We start from the raw sequence: 26969 nt of genomic DNA, 5'->3' as shown, positions 1-26969 counted from the left end.
AAGCGGGATCATGTCTGGGCTTTTCAATTATCAGATGAAGTCAGTTTTAGGAAGATCTAAACATGGAGGGAAGGTGCTACTTGCTGATTCTGTAACTCTCCCAGGAGATATTATTATTTATTATTTAACATATTTTTATACCGCCCAAAACTTACGTCTCTGGGCGGTTTACAACAAAATAAAAACAGGAAAAGTAAAACATTATTTAAAACAAAAAACAAAAAACAAGTTTAAAACATTACAACAATAAAAATAATAATTAAAAAATAAAACAGCATTAAAACCATTAAAACAATATTAATTAAAAACCTGGGTGAACAGATGTGTCTTTAAAGACTTTTTAAAAGCTGTCAGAGATGGGGGGCTCTTATTTCAGTAGGGAGCACATTCCAAAGCCTCAGGGCAGCAGCGGAGAAGGCCTGTCCCTGAGTAGCCGCCAGACGAGCCGGTGGCAACTGCAGATGGACCTCTCCTGATGATCTCAATGGGCGGTGGGGTTCATGACGAAGAAGACGTTCTCTTAAATACCCAGGGCCCAAGCCGTTTAGGGCCTTATAGGTTATAACCAAGACCTTGTATTTTGCCCAGAAACATATCGGCAGCCAGTGTAGCTCCTTCAAGATGGGAATAATATGGTCTCTCCAAGATGACCCAGAGACCAACCTGGCTGTGGCATTCTGGACCAACTGTAGTTTCCAGACTACATACAAGGGCAGCCCTACACAGACTGCACTGCAGTAATCCAGTCTGGAGGTTACCAGCAGATGTACCACTGTTTTGAGGCCGTTCATCTCAAGAAACGGACGCAGCTGGCGTATCAGCCAAAGCTGATAGATAGATGAATTCTTTCCACTCTTGGGAGAGTGTCCCTGGGAACCAATCAACTGCCTATTCCTGGGGGATATAGTGGACAATGGACTATATCATCATATATATAGAAGATGGGGCTTTGGTTTGGTCCAGCAAAGCAGATTTTAGAAATATCCGACAGGTTGGTTCTCTTAGCTCTGGACTGGGGAGGAAGCACTATTTAACCATCACCAAATTCCAGGCAGAGCGTGAGGCTCTACCCACTACTACTGATATGTATATACTCTTCTGGTGTGACTCACAGCGGTTACTCAACCTTTATACTTCACAGTGACACAATCAAATGGGGGAAGTGAAACAAAACCTCTTTCTTCCTCCTTTTCCTTCTAGAGACCTATTTTTGTTTCAAAAGATATTTTTAGGGCAACACAAACTCAATTGTGCTTCCGCTTTCAGAGTCTTCACTTTCCAAGGACCTGTTTATTTTCAGAAATGATGTTTAGCTCAGATTCCTTTGCTGAGCCTTCAGCTTCTCATTGGGACCTCAACCAGGCATGCACACTCAGCACTTTCTCATGCTGACTGTTGTTAACTACCTCCCAAATCAGGGGTGCATTTCAGAAGTTAGCATTTCCAAATGTTTTCTTAGCATTCCCCCTTCGCATTTGAGAAGTTCTCCCCAGGTGCTTTTCTGTCCCACAAAACACATTTCTTGCTCCACCCCCCGCCACAAAGTCTTTCCTACCACAGCCCAAATTTAAGTGAGGAGTTGCTCTTCAGACTTTGTCTCTGTCAGGTTCTTGTTCTTCCAAGTTGCTCCTCAATTTCATGGTAGTGAGCATGAACTGTCCCCTTTGTTAAGCAGCATCTGTCTTAGTTTGCATTTGGATGGGTGATTCAATGTGAACACTGTAAGATATTCCCTTTGAGAGAGAGGGCCAGTGGAGGAGCATCTGCTTTGCAAGCTCCTGGGTTCAGCAGCTCCTCCAAGGTTGCAGGCAGGAGTCTCTCTCAGCCCTATCTGGAGATGCTGCCAGGGAGGGAACCTAGGACGTTCTGCATGTAACGCAGACTGCTGTAACTCTACTGCTGAGCTATGGCCTCATCCTGGTGCTATGTTTTGTTAGATGCTATCATCCATGTCCCTTTGGCAAAGGGATTTGTGATATTATGATTCTGAAGCTGCACCCTGCAAATTCTGCACACTTGGAAAATCAAAATTACGCAATTGCTTTTTAGTTTTTAAGAATCTGATTCTATGTAGCCTGTGTGATGTCCTGCACTTAACCTCAAGAGGGAGATATTTCTACACGTTTGGCAGTATTTCATGTTCAAAGATATTTCCTCCTACATCCCCTGAATGTGTGGCATAAAATAAGACAAGATTGTATTCAGTATGCATGGATGATCCTTCCTTCCTTCCTTCCTTCCTCATGCATTGTGATGAAGTGCTCCTGTACAACTTCAATGGTTCAAATGAACTCAGGCCAAACAATACAGATATTCCCAATGGAAAGGACCAGCATGCTGCTGTCCAGAAGCAATTTAAAAGCATCTCACAGCAGCACCCCATCTTGGCGCCATCAGACTGTCTTTAAAGTGAATCAACAGACCGGGCTTTACCCCTCACCATAAACGGGAGACTTCAATCTTGTCGGCCACTCTGAATGTACATATTCCAGGCAAAAAAATGCATCCTTGCCATTAGTTATTAGCACCACCCTTTATACTTGTTCTTGGACAGCTTTCTTGTCTTCTTGCCTAAAGCAAGGGCAATTTCCTGGTATTTTTTAAAAAATAATATCCTTTATGCAAATGCATCCTTCATTGGTTTTGCTGGAACATCACATTTTCTCAGTGGCAGTAGGAGGTTCTACAGAGCCAATGCCCAGAAGGTCAATTTGCATGAAGGAACCATTCTTCACTTCTGGAGGATTTAAGAAGGGAGGAGGAAGATCCCACCCAGTTCTCCATCTCTTTGATTCAGGAAGTCTAACTCCTATTGAGTTCACCATGGCCCGGGCTCTGCTTTTGCTTGCTCTTCTCATGTATTGCTCAGGTAAGCGGGAGGATGAACTTTGCATTAAATGTTTGGGGAGGGGAATCTAATTGGTACTGCCCAAGTATAGGAGGAAGGCAGTGATTTTGTGACCTTTGATAAGACATAACATGGATGGAGGTCAGGTCATTCTTCTTGCTCTTTATTTTTGGAAAGGTGTCAGTTCTCAGCCAGCTTTGAATCAAGCTGCTTCCTCATCTGTGCTTCTGGGCCAGACAGCGGAACTCTCCTGCACTAGAACTAGTGGGGGTACCTGGCACACCTACTTCCATTGGTATCAACAGAGATCTGGGCAGGCCCCTCGCTTTCTGCACTGTGATGATTGCGGCAGAGGAGAAGGGGTCCCAGATCGGTTCACTGGTTCTACCTCTGGGGAGAAAGGCTATTTGACCATCACCAACGTTCAGGTTGAAGATGAGGCAGATTATTACTGTGCAACATTCTATCACACTGGCCAGATGTTTCACAGTGGTACGATCCAATGGGGAACTGAGACAAAAGCCTTCCTTCTTCCTCTTCAGAGTCATGAGCCCAGTACAGATAATGAGAGAGGTTTCAGGCAGAAGTCAAAATCAGTTTGTGCTGTAGGAAGAGCAGCTCTGTGACTGACACAAAGGCCAGCCAATCAACCCCTACAAATACACTTCTCCTCCAACCAGCAGGAAAACTCTCGGTCTCAACTCTTTAATATTGCACAGAAAGTTGGATGTTGCAGGGTCATAACAGAGAGAAGTCAAGACCGGAGGTGGGCTGGGGTATTGCTTTTGTGCCAATGGTGACAAATTCTAGGGAACGTGATCTGCCCACATATCTACACTTCTAAAGTGAATGCACTTTGATGGAAGAAATATTCTTGTTCTTAACTCTCCCAAGAAGGAAATGGAAATGCTCTACTTTGGATGGATTGAGCTTTAGCGTTCCATCTGAAAACACTCTGCTTAGCTTAGGCGATGTCTGCTATTCCAAATTAACCTTCAGGGGGAGCTGTTGGTCCAATTTCCCCACATTTGGGGTTACTCAGATGAGCTCAGGAATCACCACCAGCACCACCTGCATCTGTGGGGTGAAGTGAAGCAGGACTGTTTTCAGCATGCATGGGTACCTTTCTTCACCTTCTTGACTGAGCTCACTCAGGCACAGAGATCAAGTGTGAAACAAAAACTTTTAGAACCTAACCAACCACATAGTCTGCTTTGAGCTAGACCAGGATGGGACTCCAGATGTTGCTGAACTTCAACTCCCATCATCCCCAGCTACAAGCTACAAGCTGGGGATGATGGGAATTGTATTTCAGCAACATCTGGAGTACCACCAGTTGACAAGCCCTGAGCTGAACAGAGGCATCAAAAATGGAACCAGATGTGAATGGGTGCTACCCATCACCAGATCCAATGGTTCTGGGGGAAAGGCATACGGGGGGGGGAGACTTTATGAATGGGGGCTGATGTTCAGAAATCCCATTCGCTGCCATTCTTTTTCTTTTCTAGGGGGAGGCAATAAAATGAATGAAAGTGTGCACTGTATATTTATTATCAGGTGAAGAATCTCAACACCACACAGCTGCTTCACTCAGGCACAGATCCAACTGGTTTCTGCAATCTGAGAGCTGGTCTGACTGCACAGCTTTATAGTCATTACTACCTACCCAGACTGGCAGCGGCTTCTCCAAGGCTGCAGGCAGGAATCTCTCTCTCAGCCCTAACTTGGAGATGCTGCCAGGGAGGGAACGTGGAACCTTCTGCATGCAAGCAGGCAGGTGCTCTTCCCAGAATGGCCACGTCCCCTTAGGGGAATATCTTCCAGTGCTCACACATGTGTCCCATTCAAATGCAAACCAGGGTGGACCCTGCTTGGCAAAGGGGGCAATGCATGCTTGCTACACCAAGACCGGCTCTTGCAGAGCCAATAACCATTGGCGATATTTGCATGAACGGTGCCATTCTTTGGCCACAGGGGATTTAAGCAAGGAGGGGAGAGATCCGCCCAACCAGTTGTCTGCTTACTTCTGAAATTCAAACATCTCTGGAGAGCTCACCATGGCCTGGGCTCTGCTTTTCTTTGCACTTCTCAGTTCTTTCTCAGGTAGTTTGGTGGAGGGTTCACTTTACAATGTCTGAGAGCCCACAAAAGAAATCTGTTTGCTTAATATAGTTTATATAGCTTGTTATAGGAACAAAATGGTTTTGTGATATGTTACAGGGACATTTTTGGTTGATATTTGGGAGATGAGAAGATTCACTCTGGTCATGCTTTATGTCCTTTCTTTTTCTAAAGGTGTCCATTCCCAGAGTGTGACTCAGCCTGCCTCTGCATCTGGGTCCCTGGGCCAGACCGTGGAACTCTCCTGCACCCGAAGCAGCGGAGGGAGCTGGGAAAACTACTTTCATTGGTATCAGCAGAGTCCTGGCCAAACTCCTCGCTTCGTGTGGTATGGCACCAGCAACAGGGGAGACGGGATCCCAGATCGGTTCTCCGGTTCCACCTCTGGGGACAACGGTTATTTAACTATCACCAACGTTCAGGCTGAAGATGAGGCAGATTATTACTGTTTGAGGTGGTACAGCACTGGTAGCATGTTGCACTGTGGTAGAAACCAATGGGGAACTGAGACAAAAACCTTCTCTCTTTTCCTCCCTAGATAATAATAATCACTTTTTGTGGATAAAAATTGTAATCAGTGCTTGGATTTGTTTCAATCATAATGTTTGGATGCATAGAAAGGCCACCTAATCCCACTTACTTCAGCACTTCCGGAACACCTCCCTACCCACCCACACACCCAACCAGATCACCCCACACAAGGCAACTTGAGAGTCCCACTGGCAGAACTCAAGTTCATCAAAGCCAATTCCTTGGGGAACAGAGATCTCCTGAAGTCTCAGACATGTGAGATCTGGTAATTTACAATAGTCTGAGACAAGAAGGTCAATTTAGGAAGAGCTGACCCTGGAAGAAATGTCTCATTCTGATAAGTACTGATTTTCACAACCCACACCCACTGCCATTCATTTATAAACCATTCTCTGCAATAAAATGAATGAACGTTTGTGTCTGATCTTTGTAGTTCCTGGGAGGTCCTCCATCCCATACAGCTGCCTCACTCAGCCAGAAAGCCAATTTATTTCGGTAATATTTGCAATCTCCCAAACATGAGGAACAAGCACACAGACTTCACTTCCTGCCAGATTATTTACATAGGAGTTTAATGGTGCTTCATACATTTATAGACTGTAATTTAAGGGGGGGGGAGTTGTTGATCATGGGGAGCAAATGCAAGAAAAACCATATCAACCTCATGAAATCAAGCACAGTGATTTCTGTTACAGCCGTTTTAAAATCAAAAGGATATTGAGCCAATTAGATTTCATGATGCTTTTGCCTGCACTCTGTCTTACATGAAGTACATCCACATTCCAGTGTAAAGCTCAGGGGTGTTGCTGTAATTCACTGGATGGGTTCAAAGAACCCAGGGCCCCCAGCTCCAAAGGGGCCCCAGCTCCACCCCTCCCTGTTTTCCTCATTATCTCCCTCACTCTGAGGGGCTGCCAGGGAGAGGGGCAAACATGGGCCCCCTCTCCCCTAACAAAAATAGGTAAAATTCTAATTCTTGGTATCAATGCTTGATCTTCCTCTGAACATTTCTCAGAGTGAGTTGCCTGACGGTGGCATACAGGAAGTGGTGATGGTCACCAGCCTGCATGGCTTTAAGAGTGGCTTAGACAAATTCATGGAGTGACTATAAGTCTAAGGGCTATAGGCCACCTCCAGGCTCGAAGACAAGATGCTTCTAAACACCAGTTGCAGAGGAGTGACAGCAGCAGGAGAGAGGGCATGCCTTCATCTTCTGCTTGCAAGCTTCCCGGGGCATCTGGTGAGCTACTGTGTGGACAACAGGATGCTGGATTAGATATTCTTACATTCTTATTAGTTCCTTCTGCTACCACAGCCTCACTTTCATCTGGGACAACACAGGGGCGTTTTCCTAATATGTTATAACCTCTCCTTTCATACACATGGTTCTATTAGCTAGAGCAATAACATGTTCTTGGCAGTGTTATGAAGCTTCCAGAGAGCCAATGGGCACAGGTCAAATTTGCATGAAGGATGTCCTTCTTCCACTGCAGCAGATTTAAGAAAGGACCTGTGAGGTCCCACATTCACCTCCCAATTTCAGAAAATCAACTTCCTCTAGAGAGCTCATCATGGCCTGGGCTCTCTTTTTATTTGCCTTTCTTAATTTTTACTCGGGTAAGTGTGTGGAGGATTCACTATAGGTGAATCCTCCAAGAACACAAATCTTTTATTTCCTCTGTTTTGTCACAGGAGCAACGGGGCTCTCTGAGCTTTGAAAACCGAGAAAATGAATTAAAGCCATGCTTTTTTCTCTTTCTTTTGGCAAAAGGTGTCAGTTCTCAGGGAACGTTGACTCAGCCAGCCTCCCAATCCGTGTCTCCGGGACAAACAGTTCAACTCTCCTGCACAAAAAGCCGTGGAAGTAACTGGCACGGCAACTTTTATTGGTATCAGCAAAAACCTGGACAAGCCCCTCGCTACGTGCACTGCTATGGCTGCAGCAGGGGAGAAGGGATCCCGGATCGGTTCTCTGTTTCTGCCTCTGGGAACACTGGCTATTTAATCGTCGCTAACACCCAGGCTGAAGATGAAGCCGATTATTACTGTGGTGCCTGGGATAGCTCTGCTAGCATGTTCCACAGTGGTACAGTCTAATGGGGAACTGAGACAAAAACCTTCTCTCTCCCTCCCTCCCCTGAGCAGGCAATCAAGAGGACTTTAAAAAGATCTTGATCTGTTCCTGAATCAGTTTGAATTGTGGACTTTGGATGGATTGAATGGAGTCAGGGAATCAGGAAGGAAATCAAGCAGGGCCAGGGTGATTTGAGACATGGTGATTTAGCCCTCCTCTGTTTATTTCTGGCCAAAGCCAAACACCTCCTCTCCCGGTTCCCCCCAATATCAGTGTTGTGGGGAGAATGTAGTCCCTCCCCTTTCCAGTAGGGGTCACTGCAGTGAGGCCCAAATCATAGGGCACCTAGAAGCTAACCATGGGAGCATTGGTGCATTGGACCCACCCGGGCTGATCCAAAAGGCCTGATGCACATATTCTGATGCCTGAAATGGGGTGCAAGATGTCCCTCCCCTCCCTTCTTGTCCCTTCCAGTTGCCACGTGCACAGCCTATGTGACCCCAGAAACATGGCGAGACTGACCTACTATCTTAGCAGTGTGCATCGGATGAAGGTGTCTCCCAAGATGAACAGAAACCAGAGCCTGCCTAGGGCCTTGCGCTTGACCCTGGTAGTTCCAGAGCCAGCAGGACCCCAGGCCATTTCTCTGCCTCTGCACGAGGCAGCAAGTGCTATTTAACCACTGCCAACCTCCAGTCGGAGGATGGGGCTACCTTTTGCTGTGGGATGCCTCAAAGCTTACCTAAACAGCCAAGGACTCTGTCCCAATATAGTGTGCACGATAGCCTGAAAAGACCTGGGGACAGAGTTGCACCTAGGGAATTTTGGAACCTGGACCTAAAGGCCTTTGGAGGCCCCCCTCCCTTGCAAATTAAGCATCATCATGCTCGACCAGGAGACCACACAAGCCAGAACAGACTAAAGAAGATTTTTGGGGGGCAGGGGCTGTGGAGGCCCTGGACTTCGGCCCCAAAGTCCAGGGGTAAGAGCACCTCTGCCTGGGGAGTGGATGTCCCTGCCTGGACTAAGAGGATGGGAAGCTGATCTCCTCTTCAGCTCTGCAGTCCAAACGGCTCAAGCCTGGGAAATATGGATTTCCATAATCGTAGCAGATTCCCAGATCTGATCAAGAAGAGTGAAGGTTTCAGTACATTGCGCAAATGACATTCATTGGTTTCTCCATTTCAATTTCTATGCTTTGAAGAGAAAATCCCTACATAGCCCATTCAATGTTTAAGTGTCTGTTCTATCCCTCCCATTTTAAAAATCATTGAGTGGTGACGTATTCCAAGCAAAAGATGCATTCTTAGCCTCAGTTGTAAAAACTCCCTTCAGGCTGCTTCTGTCAGCTCCCTTTTCACACTGTCCAATGTATGTATTTCTCCTAGTAACTCTATGCAAATTCACCCTTTACTGGATTTGCAAGAACACTCCATATTCACAGCAGAGTTATGATGTTCTACCAAAGTCAATGATCAGAGAAGACATTTGCATGAAGGGGCCATTCTTCATTGCTGAAGGATTTAAGAAAGGAGGAAGAAGGTCCCATCCAGTTCCAAATCTGCTGTCTTCAGAAAGTCAAGCACTTTTATTGAGCTCATCATGACCTGGGCTTTGCTTCTGTTGGCGCTTCTCACTTACTTCACAGGTAAAGGTGCAGAGGATAAACTTTCCATTACCATATGAAGCATCAGAAAAACCCAGTTATTTGTATTGTGCATTGTTCTAATGGGAAGACAGTGCTTCTTCTGATTTTGAATACCACAGAAAACTGACTAAGATAATTCTTCTTCTTTCTTTTTACAAAGGTGTCAGTTCTCAGAGTGTGACTCAGCCTGCCTCCTCATCTGTCTCCCTGGGCCAAACAGCGAAAATCTCCTGCACAAAAAGCGGTGGAGGTAGCTGGGGTAGCAACTTTGGCTGGTATCAGCAGAGATCTGGACAGGCCCCTCGCTTTTTGTATGGCAGCAGCAGGGGAGAAGGGATCCCGGATCGATTCACTGGTTCCACCTCTGGGAACAATGGTGATTTAACCATCACCAATGTTCAGCTCGACAATGAAGCAGATTATTACTGTGGAAGATGGTACAGCACTGGTAATATGTTCCACAGTGGTACAGTCTAATGGGGAACTGAGACAAAAACCTTCTCTCTTCCTCCCCAGAGTGAGGAACCCAGAATACTAAGATGTGTTCATACATCTGTATGAATAATCAAATTGAAATGCATAGAAAGGCCACCTAGCCCCACTTCTTTCTACAAGTTAGGGCCACCTATCTCAGAAACAACCACCACCCCCATAACCCATCATTGTGCATGGGTCTCAAAGACACATTCATGACAAAGAAGGCACTCTCTTAAGTACCCTGGACCCAAGCCATTAAGGGCTTTACTGAATTAGATCTCTGAATCAAAGAATTGGAATGGGTAAGAAATCCATCTCGTCCCACCTCCCACTACAAATCAAGAGTACCTATGTCAGATTACAAACTGGAAAGAAGCAGACAAAATAGAAGACCATTGCCAAAGGGCATTTTTTGGATCTCATGAATGTGAAATTCGCACCTTGCGAATGATTTACATGTGCGAAGACTAAACTGTGCAATTATGCTTCCGTCTTTGAAATCTTGCTGTTGTAGCTTATGTGATGCCTCTATCTTGCTCTTAAACTCAAGGGGGAGACATTGACCCACATTTGGTAGCACTGTATGATCACAGGAACTCCATGGAGTAAGACCATGCTCACTCAGAGGCGTAACTATAGGGGGGGCAGGGGGGGCACGTGCCCCGGGCGCCATCTTTTCTGGTCACATGGGGGGGCGCCGACATGACAAAAATTTTATTTATTTTTTAATTTTTTGTTAATACAAATGTTTCCTGCTCAGTGCAGCAGCGCTGCAGCAGTCAAGGGAGCGCGTAGGCAGCCCATCCTCCACGAGCGGTCCCTTCCGCGCCACCTGTGCCCCCCCCCATTGCTTTGCTGGTGCCTGGCGGCCAGTCAGTGGCCTGGCTTGGCGGCGGCGGCGGGCGCTTCGGAGGAAAAACCTAAGTATAATGTAGTATGTTGTGGCACAGGGGGGGGCACGGGGGGCGCCATTTCAGTGCTTGCCCCGGGCGCCATTTTCCCTAGTTACGCCTCTGTGCTCACTATAACCTCAAGTGACCAGTGGGGCATTAAGAAGCCTTTCTGCCCCTTCTTGAGAAATGGGAAAGCAGGGTGGGGGGTGGGGAGCAAGGGCAGATGGTGATGTTTATCTGTACATACATCTGCCTAATGTTAGCATTTCCCAACAGTGTCATGTAGATGGTCATGTTGCTGGGGATGTGGGACATCGTGGACCTCCTGGAGATTTCTGGCAGTGAGAGTGGCGGGATATAACTGTAAATAAAAGCATTTTCGCCCATCACCAGCGCCTGGCATCGACCAAGCCCAGCCAAGAATCCTGCAGGGAGGCCGCCCTGCTCTCATAGCACCACTTCTGCCCATGTGTGGATGCCCATTGGGGGGTTAGCCTGGCAAAACATGCTATGCTTTGCCTCCAGGAGAGGTAAGATACTCCTGGTGAAGAGGAATCAGCAGCTATGGCTGCTCTTCCTTCCAAAGTCCAGGAAGAAAAGATTATTTAAAAGAAAAACTAGACTGAAGGGAAAGGCACAGGGTTTCTTGGGAACTGTAATATTTCCTGGGGCTTCTGCAAGGACCACCACTCTGGAAAAGACTACACGTCCCTGAATTCAAGCTTCAATCAAAATGAGCTATGTATCACAGGCTCATGTGATGCCTGTTTTCACAGCTTTATGCTTTAGAGGGAGATGTTGTTCCACATTTGACAGAATTCAATTACCTCAGAGTCCACCTGCACACCCTGCGCCTGTTGTGTGAAGTGAAGCAGGAGAATGTTCAGTTTACATGGGTTCCCCCTCTGGGACTTCCTATTCAATCAAGCAGAGAGATCATGTGCCCTACTGTAGATATCTTTGACTGCTCTGGGATATAGGTAGAACCAGGGACTGGCAAAGACAAATATACCTTCTGATCCATGCTGATGAGTCGATGTTCTTCCCTCACAAAGGAAGATGGGGACAGAAGTGCCTCCAGTTCTATGACCTGAGCTGATTCAGGCCAAGGACAAATTATATTCCGCCATGATGGTTGATTCTGAAACGTGTAGGATAGAGAATGTTTTGGCCATTCTCACAAGGAGGTTTTGAGATTGGTTCTTGTATTTCCTGCCTGTGGTCTCTAAAAACAAAACCCAGCAGAAAACCCAACACCTTATATCGACTAGAATATATTTTTGATATGGCTCTCTTGCTTTAACCAGAGCTGCTGCATCTGAAAATCAGCAAATTGGAGTGTGTTAACACGTTTATTACACTTGGACTAGAGTCCAAAGTGGTGCTTGGAATGTCTTGAGTGTTTCGAGCTCATTCCATCAATGCCATTCTCACAAAGAGGTGTTGAGAGTGGTTCTTGTATTTCCTGCCTGTGGTCTCTGAAAACAAAACCCAACACCTTATATTGAAGAGTATGTTTTTGTTATGGAATTGGCTCTCTTGCTTTTACAGAAGCTGTTGCATCTGAAAATCAACAAATCGGAGTATGTTTGGGCTTGACACATTTATTGCACTTGACACATTTATGACCCTTGGACTGGAGTCCAAAATGGTGCTCGGGATGTTTTGATTGTTTGAAGCTCGTTCTGTTGACCGGTTGGTCTGATGGAACATTCTGGGCATTTGCATTCCATTCCGAGCTTGGAAAAACAGTTCCATGCACATCCCTAGGCAAAGAGCAGAAGCAAGAAATGGGCACTGAATTCTTTTTAGTCATAGTAGTCACCAGTCCAGGTCTGAGACTGGCCATCAGCTCAGCTGTGGAAAGCAGAAGCCGAATGAGGGTTATGGGGCAGAATCAATGAATGTGGGAAAAGTTAACCATGTTCCCTTCTACCTGCTGATTTTCCCACACAAACTCCCACCACCCATGGTGGATGTTTCGATCACGCTTCCCGAGGTAACATTTTGGTGTCCATACTGTACCTTGCTAGCCTTTGCCACTCTGAGTTTCGCCACAATTGCACATCTTTGACAGCCTCAGCCAGTAATCCTTTCTCTCTCCCTTTTAAAAAGAATCCCTCTTCATGCAAATGTTTTTGGTGGTCATTGGCCTGGCTAGACATGATGTCTCCTCAGAGGAGGTGTGCCATATCTAGCAGAGGCATTGAGAGCACAGAAATTTGCATCCAAGGGCAAACGAATCTACATTTCTGGAGGATTTAAGAAAGAAAGAAGAAGATCTTTCATCGTGATCTGTCCTGTTCACAAAGCCACACATCTTGGAAGAGCTCACTATGGCCTGGACTCTGTCTTGCCTTGCACTTCTCACTTACTGTGCAGGTAAGATAAATCACCTTAACTAGGCAAAGAGACCCCTTTGGAAATAGTGGCTGTCTTATATAGTGTGGGGAATGATAGAATTATAAAATCTGAGAGTTGGATGGGGTGTAGGAGGTCTTCTGGGTAACCCTCTGCTCCAAGTAGGAAACTGCTAAAGCATCCTTGACAATACTCTTTACCACTAAACCATTTTCAGACTAACTATGCATATGCTAGGCAACAATAATGGATGCATTGGTACTGTGAATTCCTCACGGAAAGATGATGTTTCTGTGAAATTTGGGAGTAGAGAAAATGAGTGAAGGTCCTGTTTTTGCTTCTTTTTTTAATAGGTGTCATTTCTCAGGCAACTTTGACTCAACCTGCCTCTGAATCTGTGTCCCAGGGCCAGACAGCTAAACTCCCCTGCACTAGAGGCAGTGGGGGAAGCTGGAGCACTTATTACACCTGGATTCAACAGAGACCTGGGCAGGCCCCTCGCTTTGTGTTTGGTGGCAGCAGCTACAGGGGAGAAGGGATCCCGGATAGGTTCACTGGCTCTTACTCAGGAAACATGGCCTATTTAACCATCACTAATGTCCATCCTGAAGATGAGGCTGATTATTACTGTCTTGAATGGTATAGCACTGGTAACATATTCCACAGTGGTACAGCTGAATGGGGAACTGAGACAAAAAACTTCTCTCTCTTTCTCTTTGAGTGGGGAATTGAGAATCTGTGTAGAGATTCATTTGACCTGCTCTCAATATTTCTTTTAAACTTAAGGTTGGAGTGGATAGGGAGGCTCCAGAGTGGGTCTCTGGGACTCCCCAATTCCCCGAACTATTAACACTAACTCTCCTGGGAGGTAAAAGAAGCAGAGAATGGGAAGACGATGATGCCTGCCCTTTTCCTGCTGGACTTTCTCCCCCTGCAGAGTTGGTCTGATTCTTTTCCCCCCAACCTGCCCACCTTTTGGGGACCAAGGTTGAAAAATGGAATAGAATTCTATGAATGTCTGAATGAACAAATCTCCTTCTTCAAGGTCTTGTCAACACGACCTCAGGTCACATTGCCAATGGGACCAGAGTTGGCTGGGTTAGGACGGAATGGAAAGGAAACCATGGGTCCCTCCAACTCCAGTCCCCTGTTATGGGCGAACGTGGCCTTTGTTTTGTTCAAGTGGAACTTGAATGACTTTCAAGATCAACCCACACAGCCTACAGTGTGCCATTATATTTCACATTTGCTTGGAAATGTATTCCCTTTGTAAAACTTTGGCAAAGTCTTTAAATTGGTGATGATCAAACAATGCAAACCAGCTTTATTCAAAATCTTCTTTACACAAAGCCTATGTGATGCCTGCTATCTCAGCTTCTACCTTTAGGGGTAGGTGTTGGTCTTGTTTTCTCAAATTTGGCAGCATTAAGATGCTGTCAGAGACTTTCTGCACCTGTGGTGGTCTGTGAAGCAGGAGAATGCCATTTGAAATACATGGGTGCTCTTTGCAAGCCTTTCTTTCCCCTTATGCGAAGATAAAGCACCCATGCAGACATTTCTCTGACCAAGAACACAGAATTAGCATCTTTTCCACTCCCAGCCAGCCTTGATCACATTTTGAGTTTTAACACAGCTGCAGTTTTGTTCATTTCTGACAGTCTAAGACAGGAACCTTTTGTCGTCTTTTAAAAGAATTTCCTTCATGCAAATGTGTGTTCATTGGCCTAGCAAGAATGCAATGTCTTCCTGGAGTTGGTGTGCTGTATCTCACAAAGCCATTGGCTGTGAACAAATTTGCATGTGAGGACCACTCTTCTTCTCTGGGAGATTTAAGAAAGGAGCAGGAAGGTCCCACACAGTTTTTCTGTCTGGACCAGGTGACCAAACATCCTTAGAGAGCTCACCATGGCCTGGGCTCTGCTCTTCCTTGCATTCCTCACTTACTGTACAGGTAAAATGAAGCTGGTACCTGGGCAAAGAGGCACCATATACAGTGGTGGCTGTTTTATATTCAGGAGGGGGGGATGATGCAACCATAGCTTATGAGGTCTTCTGGTTCACTCCTTGCCCTGTGAAGGAATCTCCTATGATGTCCCTGACAGATGGCCATCCATCTTTTCTTTAAAAGCCTCCAGCAAAGGAGAGCCACACTTCATGAGGCAGGCTGTTCCACTGTTCAACAGCCTTTACAGCTAGGAAATTCCTCCTAATGTCTAGCCTGGTGTATCTTTTTAGGATTTGGAGACCACTTTACAGCCAGGGAAACATTTCTCATTCATTTTCATAAGAAAATCATTTTGTGAACTGTACCAAAGAAATATTCTTTAAAATGATGATGATGATGATGATGATGATGATGATACTTTTTAGGATTAATATTACATAGGACTATGGGGCAACATCAGCAGAATTAGGTATTGTGTACATATCATAGGAAGTAATGCTTTTGTGATAGCTGGGAGAAGAGAAAATGAACAGAAGTTGTGTTTTTTGCTCTCTCTTTTCATGAAGGTGTCAGTTCCCAGGCGTTGACTCAGCCTGCCTCAGCATCTGTGTCCCTGGGCCAAACCGCTAAACTCTCCTGCTCAAGAAGTGGTGCTAGTAGCTGGGATAGCTTCCACTGGTATCAACAGAAACCTGGACAGGCTCCTCGCTTCCTGTGGTATGGTAGCAGCACCAGGGGTGAAGGGGTCCCGGATCGGTTCACTGGTTCTGCCTCTGGGGACAATGGATATTTAACTATCACCAACATCCAGGCTGAAGACGAGGCTGTTTATTACTGTAGCAACCAGTATTACTCTGGTACCTTTTGGCCATCCCACAGCGATTCATTCTAATGGGGAACTAAGACAAAAACCTCTTCAGGGCAGGGAACTGATAATTCTTCAAGAGCTTCATCTGACCAGTCTTTGAAACAATTTGAAACATAGAGTTGGATGGGATAGAGTGGGCTGTCCCACCCCCACCCTTAGAGGGGTAGAGAGAGACTTAGATCCTGTCCTCATGACCACAGCTGCCTAGGTTGGACAGGGCTACTCCAGGTAGTTCTGGTCTTCTGGGATTGGCTACCCAGGTTAAAAGTGAGGTAGGAGGAGAAGAAACCCTTTCCTTCCTTCTCCTGTGGGCATCTGCACAATCACCACTTGCAAAACTGCTCTCGGGCAGTCGGCGGCCATCTTGATCAGAGAGTTGGCCTGAGCGAGGGGCCATACAGAGTGGAGCTGATGCCACACCGAGGGCTGTCATTTTACTGCTTGTGCAGTGCATTGTGGGCTCCTGGAGGACCCAGCGTAAGTTTCCCCCTCCCATCTGAGTTCTGGAGCTTGCCAAGAAGAGGCTCCTGTCATGTGCGAGCAGGAAGGTAGTAGCCCCCTTCTGCTCCCGCCATTGAAAACAACCTTATACTGTGTATAAGGGAGTTGACCTCTGTTTGTTTTGTTTTATTACAGCCAGATTTTTATGTGTGTACTGTCCGTTTTTCAATATTGTAAGCCACTTTGGAGAAGAAGGTCAAAAAGCAGGAGAGAACTCTGCTAATAAATACATTAATGAGCAAACGTATGGATAAATATCTTCCCTCAAGGCAGGAAGGACCACCACCCCACTTGCCTTACACAGGTCTGCAAATTTATCCTTATGCAAGTCTAGTTGGGAAAAGTTAAACATGGGAGAGAAGATACATCCTGATACTCAATCCAAGACCACTGACATCTGGAACAGGCACTCATGACTGCAGCCTTTACCACCCTGGGATCACATCTGTATATCTCATTGTTCACAGAGACACATTCATCCTTCTGTGTGGATTCTATGCTTTAATTCCACCTTCAGCTAATTGTGTACTTAGAAAAATAATAATACATACACAAGAGGGCTCCCTGTCCCCAGAGGGCTCACAATCTGAAAAGAAACCTAGGATAGACACCAGCAACAGCCACTGGAGGGATGCTGTGCTGGGGATGGAGAGGGCCAGCTGCTCTCCCCCTGCTCAGTCAAGATAATCGCCTCTATTAAAAGGTGCCTCTTTTGTTCAGTCACCTCTTCCAACCTAGGTGTTTGCTCGCACACAACTCCCAAAGCTGGGTAGCACACTAATTATGTTAAATTAATGTTGTAATGAATGTCTACTATCTACTGAACTGTTTCATCACAACTAAAAATGGATTCCTTGTACTCAAACTGGAAATGGACAAGGAAGAGATACCATTTCCTAGTTGACTGATTGATTAAGTGCTGTCATGTTGGTGTCAACTCTTAGCAACTACATAGGTAGATTCTCTCCAAGATGATCTATCTTCCGCTTGGCCTTGAAGGTCTCTCAGTGGTGCATTCATCTTTGTTGTAATCGAGTCCATCCACCTTGCTGCTGGCTGTCCTCTTCTTCTCTTTTCTTCAACTTTTCCCAGCATGATGGACTTCTCAAGGGAGCTGGGTCTCTGCATAATGTGTCCAAAGTATGATAGTTTGAGCCTGGTCATTTGTGCCTTGAGTGAAAATTCTAGATTGATTTGTTCTAGGATCCATTTGTTTGTTTTCCTAGTAGCACCTGAAAATACCTGAATCTGCATTTGGCAATGACTTTAAAACTGGTGACAATCAAGCTATGCAATTCAGCTCTATTTAAAATCTTCTGTACACAAAACCAGTGTGATGCCTGCTATCTCAGCTTCAACCTTTAGGGGTAGGTGTTGGTCTTGTTTCCTCAAATTTGGCAGACGACCTGCGTCTGCAGTGTGAAGTGAAGCAGAAGAAGGCCGTTGGGTATACATGGGTGCCTCCTTGCAGGCCTTCCTGCCCCCTTCTGCAGAGACATCAAGCACCCATGCACACCCTCCCTGCCAAAGCACAGAGCAAGGCTGGTCTGGCCTAGAAAAGGATCTGGTGGGCCACTGTGTGAAACAGGATGTTGGACTAGAAGGGCCTTGGGCCTGATCCAGCAGGGCTGTTCTTATGTTATATGCCTTCTGTCTTATGCCTTCCATAGTGTGGGGAGCTGAGGAGCAGGTGGCGTCAGACGTACCACTTGCAGAATCCAAATCTGTGCCACTTTAGTCAACTTTTCTATTCTCTCTTTTTGTGTAATTCTATCATTTCCTATAATGTCCTCAGCAGCGATAGAGGAAGATGCTGAAAGGCATCATCTCATGCTCTGTGGGAGGAGGCAATGGTCAACCCCTCCTGTATTCTATCAAAGACAACGACAGGGCTCTGTGGTCGCTACGAGTCGACATTGACTCGACGGCACATTTTACCCTTTACCTCTGGGTTTAAACAAGGCTCCCACTTCAGTGCAAACTGTAGCAATTTGGAGCTGAATGCAATCCTTCTGGTTGATTTCTGATGCAGTTCCTTCTCCATTTCTGTATCAGCCTTTTCCATTCTGAGATTTGCCACCGTTGTATCTTGATTCATACTTAGCAACTGACACTGGGTGGGGGCCTTTTCTCATCCTGTTGGCAACATCTCCATCCATGCACATTTATTCCATGGGCTTTGGCCTGGTTAGAATACGATGTCTTCCCAGAGGAGGTGTGAAATTTTGAGGAGAGCCAATGAGAAGGGATCGATTTGCATGAAGGGCCATTCTTCATTTCTGAAGGATTTAAGAAAGGAGTGGGGAGGCCCCACACAGTTATCTTTTTGCTTCAGGAAATCCAACTCCTTTGGGGAACTCACCATGGCCTGGGCTCTGTTTTTCCTTGTGCTTTTCACTTCGTGCTCAGGTAAGGCAAACCCAGATAACTGGGAAAATGGTCACTTTTTTAAAAATGGTGGCTGTCATAAAGAGCAGAGGGATTATAGAAACATAGAACTGGAGAGTTGGAAGGCATGTAGGTGGTCTTCAAATCCAACCCAAAGCACAGAACAGCAAACTGTTATACATTTCTGACAATATCCTTTACGACAAAATCAACAATAACAATACCTAAGTATTGCATAAATTACCCAACAAGTAGCACACAAATATTGCGATCCCCTGATAACTGAGCAAAACGGCACTTTTAGAAAGCTGTGATTCTCTTTATTGAGCAGGGGGAAGAGCAACGAGCCCTATCCAACCCCAGCACAGTATCCCTGCAGTGGATGTCGCTGGTGTCCATCTTATGCTTCTTTTTAGGTTGTGAGCCCTTTGGGGACAGGGAGCTGTTTTATTTGGGTTTTTAAAAATATCTATATAAATTGCTTTGGGGACTTTTGTTGAAGAGCAGTATAGAATTATTCATTGTATTTGTATTTGTAATACCATCTCAGACTGACCTTCCATAGGTCTTTGGACCATCACGACAAATTTATTTGTGCTGTGCATTCATTGTAGGAAGAGACTGCTTCTGCAACATCTGAGAGCACAGAAAATGAGTGATGGTCATGCTTTTTTCCCTTGTTTTTTGTAAAGGTGTCTGGTCTCAGGGAAGTGTGACTCAGCCTGCCTCTGCGTCTGTGTCTTCGGGCCAAAGGGCAAAACTCTCCTGTACTAAAAGCAGCGGTGGTGCCTGGTTTGGGTGCTATATATGGGTCCAGCAGAAACAAGGACAGGCTCCTCGCTCTGTGTTCCCTTGTACCACCACCAGGGCAGAAGGGATCCCGGATCGGTTCGTCAGTTCTTCCTCTGGAAACACAGGCTATTTAACCATCACTAATGTGAGGACCGACGACGAGGCTGATTACTACTGTGCAGACTGGTATAGCACTGGCAGCGTGTCTCACAGTGATACTCTCGAATGAGGAACTGAGACAAAAAATGTTTGCTCTTCCTCTTTGAGCAGGGAATTGGCAGGAGCTTCACTTGATCTCCTCTCAAAATGTTTTAGAACTTGGAGTTAGAGCAGATACAAAAACCACATGGTGTCATTCGAATTTGCCTTTAAAAATTAACCCCACCAATGATGAATGTTTATCAGCAACCTACTTTGCTGAAATTTTGTCCCCTCTTTCATTCCCCTATTGCATATTACCCCACTGAGTTTTGCCCCATCAAGGATTTTTTCATCCTTGGCACCAGGCACCATTTCTAAAGAACCCACCCCCTCCTCACCCCTTCAGGCACGGTTATTCCCTGGGCTAGAAAGTGATGCCTCCTCAATGGAGGTGTGTCCTTTAAAACAAAGCCAATGGGAGTGCACAAATTTGCATGCAGGGGTTTAGACACTGTTTCTGGATGATTTAAGGATGGAGGGGGAACATCCAAATGACTTGTCTGTTCAGTTCAGTGGGCCAGACTGCTCTCAAGATCTCACCATGGACTGGTCTCTGCTTTTGCTTGCCCTTTTCACTTACTGCTCAGGTAAGGTGAAAGCTGCAGACTGGGAAATGGGGCACCTTTCCAGGGGGTTGCTCCTTTGTGAGGAGATCTACTGTCCTTCCTGCATTCTGTCCCTGCCAGTGTCCCTTTGTGAATTCTCCTTGCATTCTTCTCCTTCTCCTTCTTGATTTGGTCAGTGAACTATTTCCTTATTCATTTTGCTATGTTACTAACCACATTGTGAACTGTTTACATAGAAGGTAATGGTAAGTATCCTATGCTGCTTATAAGAATAAATAGGGTGTTTAGAGATAACCTTTCATTGGCCTATGGGCCAACGGATATATCTTAATTGTGCATCAATCATAGAAAGATCATTTTCTTGTAAAGGTGAAGACAATGCACGGAAGTCATGACTTCTGCCCTCTCTTTCTGTAAAGGTGTCCATCCTCGGGCAACCTTGACCCAGCCTGCCTCAGTGTCTTCATCCCTGGGCCAAACATCAAAACTCTCCTGCTCACAGAGCAGTGGTACTAGCTGGAATAACCACATCAGCTGGTATCAACGGAAACCTGGACAAAGCCCTCGCCTTTTGGTCTATAGCAACAGCAACAGGGCGGAAGGGATCCCAGATCGGTTCACTGGTTCTGCCTCTAGGGGTGTTGCCTATTTAACCATCACTAACATCCAGGCTGAAGATGAGGCTGATTATTACTGTTGTGACGTGTACAACGCTGGTAGTTTTTGGCCGTCCCACAGTGATGCAGTCTAATGGGGAACTGAGACAAAAAACCTCCCGTATCCCTCCCAGAGTGAGTCACTGAGAATTCTTAGAAAGCTTCATTTGATTTGGACTCAAAATAATTTGAATTTTAGATTAGCAAGGAATAGAGAGTCCACATAGTCTAATGCCAACTGTCCAGTGAGTGAGGAGAATGTCTGGCTGTATGAAAACCACCCAGTGCTTAAGGTGATTTAAACCCATCCTTTCCGAAATGAATCAGATTATCCACTTGGCAAATTCTATAAATTCCTTTTGGGCAGATTTAGTTAGCATCTTGTCACGCATAGCGTAAGTGGTACCTGCTATCTCAGCCTCCGCCTTTAGGGGTAGGTGTTGGTTTTCTTTCCTTTAATTTGGCAGAATTAGGAGACTTCAGCGCCTCCCTGCTTGAGCGGTGTGAAGTGAAGCCGATGAAGGGAGTTTGGTATACATGGGCTTTTCTTGGTGGGTCTTTCTACTCACCTCTGAATATGCATATTATGGTGTTATTTAGAACAACTAAAGTGATTAGAAATAACATTTCATAGGCCTATGGACCAACAAAAGTATGTATGTATGTATGTATGTATGTATGTATGTATGTATGTATTTGATTTATATACCGCCCTTCCAAAAATGGCTCAATATTTTTCTCATGTATTTATTACTGTGAAGTTAAGTTATACTCTTGTAAAAGCAGATACAATACAAACCACTCCTGCTGTCTGCTTCCTCTTTTGGTAAAGGGGCCAGTTCTCAGGCCACGTTGACTCAGCCTGCCTCGGTGTCTGTGTCCCTGGGCCAAACAGCAACACTCTCCTGCACCAGAAGCAGTGGAGGTAGCTGGAACGACTGGTACAACTGGCATCAACAGAAACCTGGACAGGCTCCTCGTCTTGTGTTCTCTGGCAGCGGCAGGAGGGGTGAAGGGATCCCAGACCGATTCACCAGTTATTTCACTGGGAATGTGGCTCACTTAACTATCACGAACAGCCAGGCTGAAGATGAGGCACGCTATTACTGTTGCGACTGGTATCGCCCCAGTGGTGGCATGTCCCACAGTGATACAGCCTAATGGGGAACTGAGACAAAAACCATCACTCTATCTTGCAGAACAGGGAACTGGGAATTCCTAGAGAGCAGGCATAGCCTTTGGACAAGCTGCTATATTTGGTTTTGGTTTGTGTGTGTGTGTGTTTTGGACAATTTGCTCAGATGGTTTCTCCACATTTCTGTTGCCACAGCTGCTGCACCTTTTTCACATTTAAGCCGCCAGGAGTTCCTTTTCTTTCTTTCTTTCTTTCTTTCTTTCTTTCTTTCTTTCTTTCTTTCTTTCTTTCTTTCTTTCTTTCTTTCTTTCTTTCTTTCTCCCCCCCCCTTCTCCCTCCCTCCCTCTTCCCTTTCCTTTCCTTTGAGGAAAACCTGGGCTATTTGCCTGCTTGAGAAGGTCTCAGGGCTATTGAGCTGATCACTTCTGCCCTATCCTCCTGGCTGCCAGACTTCAGTACCTTGGAGAGCTCCCAAGAGCAGGCCAGGAGCCCATGTTCCCTGTTACAAGACTCCCAGACATTGTCAACTGTAACTCTGATCATCCCCAGCTGCAATGGTCTGTAGCTATGGATGCTGAGGATTGTAGTCAACAGGGTCTGTGAAGTCCTGTTACAGGGAACACTAGAAGTAGAGGCTATTTCCTTCCTTGCCTGCTTCTGAGTGTCCCAGGGCTATTGAGCTGTCCTATTCTGTGCTCTCCTGGTTGCCCTTGAGAAGAAGCCAGACAAAGGGGGGAAATGCAGTGAGGCAGTGGTGAGAGGTGAATGGAGGAAAGGTAATGGTGGAGTCAGTCTTCAGGACACTGGACAGGTCCCAAGGAATAGGCTAGCTCAACACCAGTCAGAGATAGACAGCCATCAAGGACTTCTGACCCCAGATTACCCTCCTTGGTCTCTCTGCCTGGAGAGTGCTACTCTGGGGCTGATTCTGCAGTAGGCTTGGTTCTGGAGACGCTCCAGGGACCCCAAGCCCTGAAGACATGTTCTTGTGGGGTCCAGCTCCAGGGCTCTCTCAGGTTTTGGCCCGGAGTTATGATCCAGGGATGAGCCTAGTGTTGGACCTGCCTCCTCAGACTGTGACCGAGAGTCACTGCTGTGAACAGGAGTCCCATCAGACTGGGCCACAGCAATTGCTGGGGTCAGAGTGCGGGGAGGAGATGGATCTTCACTTTATTCTGGCAAGGCAGGTATTAGGTTCTGCAGAGAGGCCCCTGGAAAGCCTGTGTGTGTGTGTGTGTGTGTGTGTGTGTGTGTGTGTGTGTGTGTGTGTGTGACAGAACTGTGGGTCCATTGGACCTGCAGTTCTGTGCTATGTCTGAACCTCGATGCAGTGAATATGTCAAGAGTTAAGCACTTTCCTTCTACCTGCTGACTGAGTTGAGCACTTCCCTTCTACCTGCTTAATTCCCCCTACAGATCGATGCTGGATCCCTCATTAGTGATGGATGTTCACCAGGAGAAAGGTTTTCTGAAGTAGCATCTCTTCCACTCCCAGGAAGCCTTGATCACATTTTGAGTTTTAACACAGCTGCAGTTTTGTTCATTTCTGACAGTCTAAGTCAGGAACCTTTTGTCTTCTTTTTAAAGAATCCCCTTCATGCAAATGTGTGTTCATTGGCCTAGCGAGAATGCAATGTCTTCCTGGAGTTGGTGTGCTGTATCTCTCAAAGCCATTGGCTGTGAACAAATTTGCATGTGAGGACCACTCTTCTTCTCTGGGAGATTTAAGAAAGGAGCAGGAAGGTCCCACACAGTTTTTCTGTCTGGACCAGTTGACCAAACATCCTTAGAGAGCTCACCATGGCCTGGGCTCTGCTCTTCCTTGCATTCCTCACTTACTGTACAGGTAAAATGAAGCTGGTACCTGGGCAAAGAGGCACCATATACAGTGGTGGCTGTTTTATATTCAAGATGGGGGGATGATGCAATCATAGCAAATGAGGTCTTCTGGTCCACATCCTGCTCTGTGAAGGAATCTCCTATGATGTCCCTGACAGATGGCCATCCATCTTTTCTTTAAAAGCCTCCAGCAAAGGAGAGTCACACTTCATGAGGCAGGCTGTTCCACTGTTCAACAGCCTTTACAGCTAGGAAATTCCTCCTAATGTCTAGCCTGGTGTATCTTTTTAGGATTTGGAGACCACTTTACAGCCAGGGAAACATTTCTCATTCATTTTCATAAGAAAATCATTTTGTAAACTGTATGATAGAAAAATTCTTAATGGCAGTCTTGATGATGATGATGATGATGAAGATGATGATGATGATGATACTTATTAGGATTGGGCAAAACAACAACAAAATTGCATATTGTGTACATATCATAGGAAGTAATGCTTTTGTGATAGCTGGGAGAAGAGAAAATGAACAGAAGTTGTGCTTTTTGCTCTCTCTTTTTATGAAGGTGTCAGTTCCCAGGCGTTGACTCAGCCTGCCTCAGCATCTGTGTCCCTGGGCCAAACTGCTAAACTCTCCTGCTCAAGAAGTGGTGCTGATAGCTGGGATGACATTCACTGGTCTCAAAAGAAACCTGGACAGGCTCCTCGCTTCCTGTGGTATGGTAGCAGCACCAGGGGTGAAGGGGTCCCAGATCGGTTCACTGGTTCTTACTCTGGGAACACAGGCCATTTAACCATCACCAACATCCAGGCTGAAGACGAGGCTGATTATTACTGTAGCGATGCATATCGTAGTGGTGGTTTTTGGCTGTCCCACAGCGATTCATTCTAATGGGGAACTGAGACAAAAACCTCTTCAGGGCAGGGAACTGAGAATTCTTCAATAGCTTCATTTGACCTTTCCTTGAAAAAAATTGAAACATAGAGTTGGACTGGAGAGAAAGTTCCATTGCTGTGGCTGACACTCCCCTGGGCTATCAGCACTTACAGTCATGTGAGGGAGAAGAAACAGAGAGGGAGAAGCAGTTGATTTTGGCTCTGCTTGAGTGGATTGTCCCACCCCCTACCCCACGAGGGTACGAAATGGTTATTCCAGTGAGCTCTGGTCTTCTGGGGCAGTGGGAGCCCTCCTAACGCAGAAGCTCCATCCCTGGGTAGCCCAGATCAGCTACCCAGGTTAAAAGTAGGGTAGGAGAAGAAGGAACCCCTTCCTACCTCCTCCCCTGGTCCTCTGCACCACCGTCACTTCCAAAACTGCTCCCGGGCAGGCGGTAGCCATGTTCATCAGAGAGTCAGGCTGAAAGAGCGGCCAGGCAGAATGGAGCTGATGCCATGCCGACGGCAGTCATTTCACTGCTCGCGCAGTGCATTATGGAACCCTGGAGGACCCAGCACAAGTTTCCCCCCTGCCATCTGAGTTCAGGAGCTTGCCACTGCATTGCTCATGTGGGCGCATGTACGATAGGGCCGAGAGGAGGCTCGTGTCACGTGGGAACAGGAAGGTAGGAGCCCCTTTCTCCCCCACCGTTGAAAACGACCTTATACTTTGTACAAGAGAGTTGGCCTCTGTTTGTTGTGTTTTATCACAGTTGGGTTTTTATGTGTTTCCTGTCCATTTTTCAATATTGTAAGCCATTTTGGAGCAAAACAGGAGAGAACTCTGCAAATTAAAAAAATGAACAAATGTATGGATAAATCTCTTCCTTCAAGGCAGGAAGGACTAGCCACCCACTGGCCTTACACCAGTCTGCAACTTTATCCTTATGCAAGTCTAGTTGGGAAAAGTTAAACATGGGAGAGAAGATGAGAGTCAGCGTGGTGTAGTGGTTAGAGTGCTGGACTAGGACTGGGGAGACCCGAGTTCAAATCCCCATTCAGCCATGATCCTAGCTGGGTGACTCTGGGCCAGTCACTTCTCTCTCAGCCTAACCTACTTCACAGGGTTGTTGTGAGGAGAAACTCAAGTATGTAGTGCACCGCTCTAGGCTCCTTGGAGGAAGAGCGGGATATAAATGTAAAAATAAATAAATAAAATAATAAATAAGATACATCCTGATACCCAGTCCCAGCCCACTGACATCTGGAACAGGCCCTCATGACTGCAGCCTACCTAGGTGTTGCAAGACTTTACCACCCTGGGATCACATCTGTTTATCACCTTGTTCACAAAGGCACATTAATCCTACTCTGTAGATTCTACATTTTAATTCCACGTCTAGCTGATTGTGGCCATGCAATGCCTCAGCAGCAGCAAAGGAAGCACCCTAGGTGGGGATGGAGAGGGTACCTGGAAGCCACTCCATGAATGGTCACTTATTAGCTGCTGCTTGCTGTTGGCTCCGGCCATGTGGTTTAGCTCAACATGCTCCAAAAGCATAGGTCATATTGGTGTATCCAGTTTATCATTGTCATCATCGTTGTCGCTATCGTCACCCATTATTTATTTTCATTACTTATTATTAATTAATTATTATTAATAATTGCTATTGTTATTTCTCAAATACGTTGACCGCCCCAAGTTTCCATCTCTGGGCAGTTGATAGCAACATAAAACAAATTCAAAATGAAAGCCTTAAAATAATTTTAAACCATGGTCCAGTTAGAAAGCTTGGGTGAATGTAATAAGTCTTTACCAGAGATAGGGAGGCTCTTATCTCAGCAGGGATGATCTCAATGGGCAGTGGGGCCCATGGCGAAGATGTTCTCTTAAACTTTCAACAGTCAAGTTGGCATACTTGGAGACTAATCAACTTGGAGCAAAATGGCTGATTTACATTGTTTAATAGCAGGCTAGCTCATCTGATCATCAATTGGGTAGGACATGCATCCTGCCCAACTTTGGGGGCTGTGTGTGCCCCCAATTTAGCAAAAAGTCAGGTGAGTCAGGAGGTGGGGAGGATCGTGCTGTCCTACCCAGCATTTGAGTGGTTATAAATATGCCTTATTAAAAGTTATCCTCCCCAGCTCCTGGCTCACAAAGGATCACTCTCTTTCTCCCACCCCGACTATTAATATGACCACTACTACTACTATTACGAATATTTATATACCACTTTTTGACAAAAG

The 26969-nt window shown here is 45.9% G+C and overlaps 2 gene segments (V, D, J or C); both read left to right on the top strand.

The window, feature by feature from the left end:
• Positions 1-2801: 2801 nt before the first annotated feature.
• Positions 2802-6520, top strand: LOC128338033 (probable non-functional immunoglobulin lambda variable 1-50). The segment is given in 3 exon segments: positions 2802-2869; positions 5144-5455; positions 6516-6520. Coding segments are annotated over 3 exon segments (363 nt in total).
• Positions 6521-20189: 13669 nt separating this feature from the next.
• On the top strand, positions 20190-24735 carry LOC128338032 (immunoglobulin lambda variable 3-21-like). The segment is given in 3 exon segments: positions 20190-20235; positions 21703-22017; positions 24410-24735. Coding segments are annotated over 3 exon segments (687 nt in total).
• Positions 24736-26969: the final 2234 nt, after the last annotated feature.

The sequence above is a fragment of the Hemicordylus capensis genome, chromosome 15 (genome assembly GCF_027244095.1).
Source record: "Hemicordylus capensis ecotype Gifberg chromosome 15, rHemCap1.1.pri, whole genome shotgun sequence".
NCBI lineage: Eukaryota > Metazoa > Chordata > Lepidosauria > Squamata > Cordylidae > Hemicordylus > Hemicordylus capensis.
The sequence above is the reverse complement of the archived record's forward strand: the minus strand, read 5'-3'. Positions and strand labels throughout refer to the sequence as shown.